This window comes from Penaeus vannamei, chromosome 29 (genome assembly GCF_042767895.1).
Source record: "Penaeus vannamei isolate JL-2024 chromosome 29, ASM4276789v1, whole genome shotgun sequence".
NCBI lineage: Eukaryota > Metazoa > Arthropoda > Malacostraca > Decapoda > Penaeidae > Penaeus > Penaeus vannamei.
Window position 1 is genome coordinate 16,165,879 of NC_091577.1, and position 5,000 is coordinate 16,170,878.

The window sequence follows — 5,000 nt, forward strand, 5'->3', positions numbered from 1 at the left end:
AGCTCCATACACCAAGGAATGGTTCTCCAAACGAGAGCGCACAACACAGCAGTACTCCTCATTTTCATTTATTCCTTCATTTACATTGGTACCTAAGAATATTATTAAAAAAGGATAAAAGTAAGAAATTAAACTATTATCCTATGTCTCACATGATGTTTTTGGTAAAGCCAAGTGAATAAAAGGCTATGCATCCAAAAATTTAACTGATAGTATTTGTGGGGCACATTTTTTTCTGACAATTTTTAAAGAAAAATTCTGTAAAAATATGAAAAATTGATACTGACTGATCTTGCTAAAGAAATTCTGACTGTTTTCGAATGTTACTGGTACTACAACAATGTATAAATTGGCCCAATTTACAATCAAAGAAAATTAAGTGTGATTAAAAAGACATAAACAGGAAATAACATTTACACCTAGAAGTTACAGGCACATAGTAACATCTGCAGTGTAACTGGGTAACACACCCTCTGTCATGAAATGTTCAAATTTGTAGCCCCATGAACACATCTTTTTCTGTACCTCTGTCTCGTTTTCACGCTGTTCAAGTTTTTCTGGTGTCTCATAAGCACAGAGATATATTGTCCCACGGTACCTAAAAATAAATTTCCTGATTACAGCATTACAAGACACATAATATCAACATTTATATGAAAAAATGCATATAGGAACTATATCAATTCAAAATTAATGTCACTTTCGGTTTACAACTGATTCATTGACAGAACTGTTTACATACTTGGTTGCACAAATGATCCATCCCTCTCTGCTCTCATATGGTGTGCATAGTAACTCTGTTAGTAGACCTCGGAAACAGACAAAATCTGTGGACAAACTAAATAACAAACAATATATTACACCATCTACAAAAAAGTATTATAATGAAAAGATAGTTACACAAAACAGCCTAGCATTGGTGGCTGTAGCAGTACTGCCAAAAGGCTTTTTTTCTGGAAGTAAATTACATAACAGAAAAATTCTGGGATTTATGAAATATGATGCAGTTTGTAATATAAAATACACTATGAGACTATAAGCTAGTACCACTGTAGTGAACTATAAACTTTAAATATTTCAAAAGTGTTTGTCCAATTTTCAATTCATATTTCAAAATTTTCTACTTACCACTACTACAAAGAATATGACTTGAAAATGACCAGTGGTACTTCTAGTACTACTGGTCCAAAAATGATGGCAGTTAGCAGTACTAGAAGAGTATTTTTACTAGGATTACTACCAACCTTTGCTATCTACTTTATCATGTTTTCATAGGACTGAGATATCTAATTTTCCGTAAACACTTTTAAGCTTTCTTCTTGGGCAACAATGACATCTCTTTTCTAAACAGTTTTTCTACTAATCCAAGTCCTGCTACTCCTGCTACTATGTCCTTGCCATCTTGAACCTTTTGTTTTTTATGAAACAATTTTATTTGTGATCCAACTTATCATGAGACCATTTCCGTATAATGTATTAATATAACTTTTTTCACAACTACCTCACATTAGTACTATATTATGTTATTGAATGAATTCTGAACTATACTTTTCTTAAAAGAATTGTAATATATAACATTAGATTACTACAAAGATGTAAGTTTTACTAAGTCTAGGAAAAGTTTTACATAAAATAAAAAACATTACTTGTCATCCCAAATATTTTCTTGGTATATATTGAAACTTACAATAATGATAAATATTCCTAAACCTTACCATTGTAAGGGTTTGCCTTCTGAATCTCTTGTGTGGAATTTGAATTTATCACAAAGAATCCATTGCAGAAGACGGTCAAGTTTTTCTTTTCGCGTTTCTTGAAAGTTCTTTTTGATCATTTTATCCATTGCAATATTAAGGTCGAAATCAACCTGTTGGTAAAATCACAATATTTACTGTTAATGTAAATTTCTCTTGCTATAGAAAGTTGCACAACACACTATATAAGCATAATGCATTATCAAAATCAATTCATATAGTGATATTTGGATAAGGAACCTAAAATCTTACCTTCTTAGACTCTTGCCAATTAATATTGATATAGTGAAGGTTTCTTTTATCATGGCAAAACATTCGATTTTCATCCAAGCAGAAATCTCCAACAAACATTGGTTTTCTGAAAGCTGGAGCAGATGTATTGTACTTATTCCGGGGATGCACGGTGAAACATTTTTCAGAATGTGAAATACGCTGTCTTTCATCTGGAGAATGTCTATGGTTCCTCTGCCAGTCTTCTCTGTAATCATTATCGAATTCATCCTTTTTCCTCTTTTGCCTGTAAAAATAAAAAAAATTATTAGAAAGGATTAAGTCATAGGACTTTATATAAGGATATAACGTTCAGTTTATATAGTAAGGTAGCTTACATATTATAGAAAACACAAAGTTCTGAGTGACATTTCTTCGCATTACATATCTTTTCTAATTATGTTCGAGGTATTTGAGAACTATTTGCAGTATTTTCAAGTTCACCTTTAAATCTCCATTCATATTAGCAACAACTAATTACCATATAACATAAAATCAATCCATTTAAAATTCAACTCACGGCTTATTTCTTCCATGTGACCCAGACATCATGAAACGGTTTCTTAGTTTCCTGCAAATATTATCAAAGAAGTACCGAGTGTAACATGTATGAGAAAGATTTGTTTATGTACAGTATGTTTGCGAAAGTTCAACGATTTCTAAGGCATCACTAATCAGTGTTCTTGATGTCCTTTATCAATTCACGTACAGACCTCTGAGTAAAATGGATGACTGTTGATTAGTTTTTATTGTTATCATTATTATTATTATCATTACTATCATTATCATTATTATAAATATTATTGTTATCATTATGTAGTAATATTTAGTTTCTTGTCTAAATACCATTTTACCCGCTACCCTTTTCTTCACTCTTATACTCTTGCTATGAATTATGTCTCTTTGTTGAGGCGCAAGCTAATCATTGAGCCAATACGTGTTTTAGTCATGCCAATTCACAGCCAATTGCGTAATTACTAATTCAGACAGACTGTCAGCTATACAGGCAATCAATAGCTACATATGGGATGTCATTAAATTTACTTGTTATATAGATAACATTTGTCGATTCGGCTGTCGAAAAGCATTAAAATTTGAGAATTTGAAGACGCAATATGCAGTTTCATATGGTTGTTACACCACCAAGGACACAGCTGCCATCGTGCAACATAGGAATTGCAGGTCGGGGAGAAATGATTATTCAAATCCGGCAACGGTTTTTTGCTGTTTGCTTGCGTTTTAAATCCTCTAACTTAGCAAATAAGCCAGTCATATCATACCGAGTCGGTAAAACATTGAGGCATCGCAAAACAGCGTGGAAGTTTGCAAATACGAGAATAATTATATAGATTACAATTTATAACTGTGATTCTGAAATGAAAGTAGTCAGTTCATTTTCAAGCAATATCTAGAAAACATTCCATCTCTTCTTAAGATGAAATGACGCTGATTAAATGTTTAATATCCTTGTTGATTTCCAGCGTCGAGTATCAAGTACCCAGAACAGTTGCATGCTTTCAAGCGAAGAACGTCCACCAAACAGTAGGAAAAGCACCTTAATGAAAGAGCTAAACAATGGGACAAGATGAAGGGTCCTGAGATGGAAAAAAAACTTTTTAAGGTAATATCTACAAAATCTACAAAATGAGCTGATGGAAAGCGTACTCATGGGTTGTGTGTGTGTGTGTGTGTGTGTGTGTGTGTGTGTGTGTGTGTGTGTGTGTGTGTGTGTGTGTGTATCTATATCTATCTATCTATCTATCTATCTATCTATCTATCTATCTATATATATATATATGTATGTATATGTATATGTATATGTATATGTATCTCTCTCTCTCTCTCTCTCTCTCTCTCTCTCTCTCTCTCTCTCTCTCTATATATATATATATATATATATATATATATATATATATATATATATATATATATATATATATATATATATATATGCGTGCGTGTGTACGTGGGTGTGTGCCTGCGTGTATGTATGTGCGCGTGCGAAGGGAAACCTGATACACTGAAACGAATAAGTTTGCTAAAAATGACAACTGATGATCCCAATCTCTACAACAATCAGACACACACACACAAATCACACTGAAATTTCTATCAAACCATATCTTTGGACACGAAAATTATCCCAAATTCACGAAAGGAGAAAAGTATCATTCCAATACATACAAACTAAGGTCAGAAATAACACAGACCAATATCACAAACATTTCTTGCAGTAAATATATTTCAAAGGCAGTAAAAAAAAAAAAAAAAAAAAAAAAAAAAAAAACAGAGGGACATAACTTGTACATTCGAAATTCTGATATATAGTGAAAATGTATTATAGGACGTAACTGAAAGTATTGGTGTATTGTGGTTAGGTATAGTCGATCACTGAACAGGCAGCAGAATATTACTAGGAGGAACATGCCACTTAATACTGACTGTTGGGATTTCTTGTCCAAATGTCTGAAGTGAGGTGTATTAGGCGTCAGTTCTTGAACCTTGTTATTCGCAAGTATGACTGTGAACATCGATATGGGTGTTAAACATATTAAGAGTATCATCAATTGCAGATAATACGAAAAAAAAACGTATATCGTTAACTTTGACAGTTTGAGAGGATAAATTTAACCTGGGAATCCGACAAGGTCTAATTTAAATGTTAAACACATAGGCCTATTATTAGCAATCCCACAACCTTCAGTCATCATAAACAGGTAATTATCAAAGGGATAGTTATTAGTTTATGTATGTAAAGGGCGTTTATGACAGTATAACCAGGCCATTCAGTCCTATTATAAAAAAAAGAACAATAGTGACTCATAAGACTTTATGTGTCAAATATGGCAATTAGATTATAAAACATAATATAACCATAGGCTAAAGATCAGCTCAACCTAAAATTAGACAATGTAACAACTGGAGAACACTATAAAGAACTCTGTTATTCTCATAATAAATATACTGCAGATCACT

General features: G+C 32.4%; 1 protein-coding gene across 1 annotated transcript in view; it reads right to left on the minus strand.

The window, feature by feature from the left end:
* The window catches only part of LOC113830154 (decapping and exoribonuclease protein), a 4,130-nt gene extending 1,424 nt beyond the window's left edge, over positions 1–2,706 (minus strand). The window contains exons 1-6 of the mRNA XM_027383360.2: positions 2,545–2,706; positions 2,007–2,271; positions 1,716–1,867; positions 743–838; positions 471–598; positions 1–92 (exon numbers count right to left, since the gene is read on the minus strand). The exon at positions 1–92 is cut by the window's left edge and continues 119 nt beyond it. Of these exons, the coding sequence (XP_027239161.1) occupies positions 1–92; positions 471–598; positions 743–838; positions 1,716–1,867; positions 2,007–2,271; positions 2,545–2,576 (765 nt within the window). The 5' untranslated portion in view covers positions 2,577–2,706. The remainder of the gene's footprint in view (positions 93–470; positions 599–742; positions 839–1,715; positions 1,868–2,006; positions 2,272–2,544) is intronic.
* Positions 2,707–5,000: the final 2,294 nt, after the last annotated feature.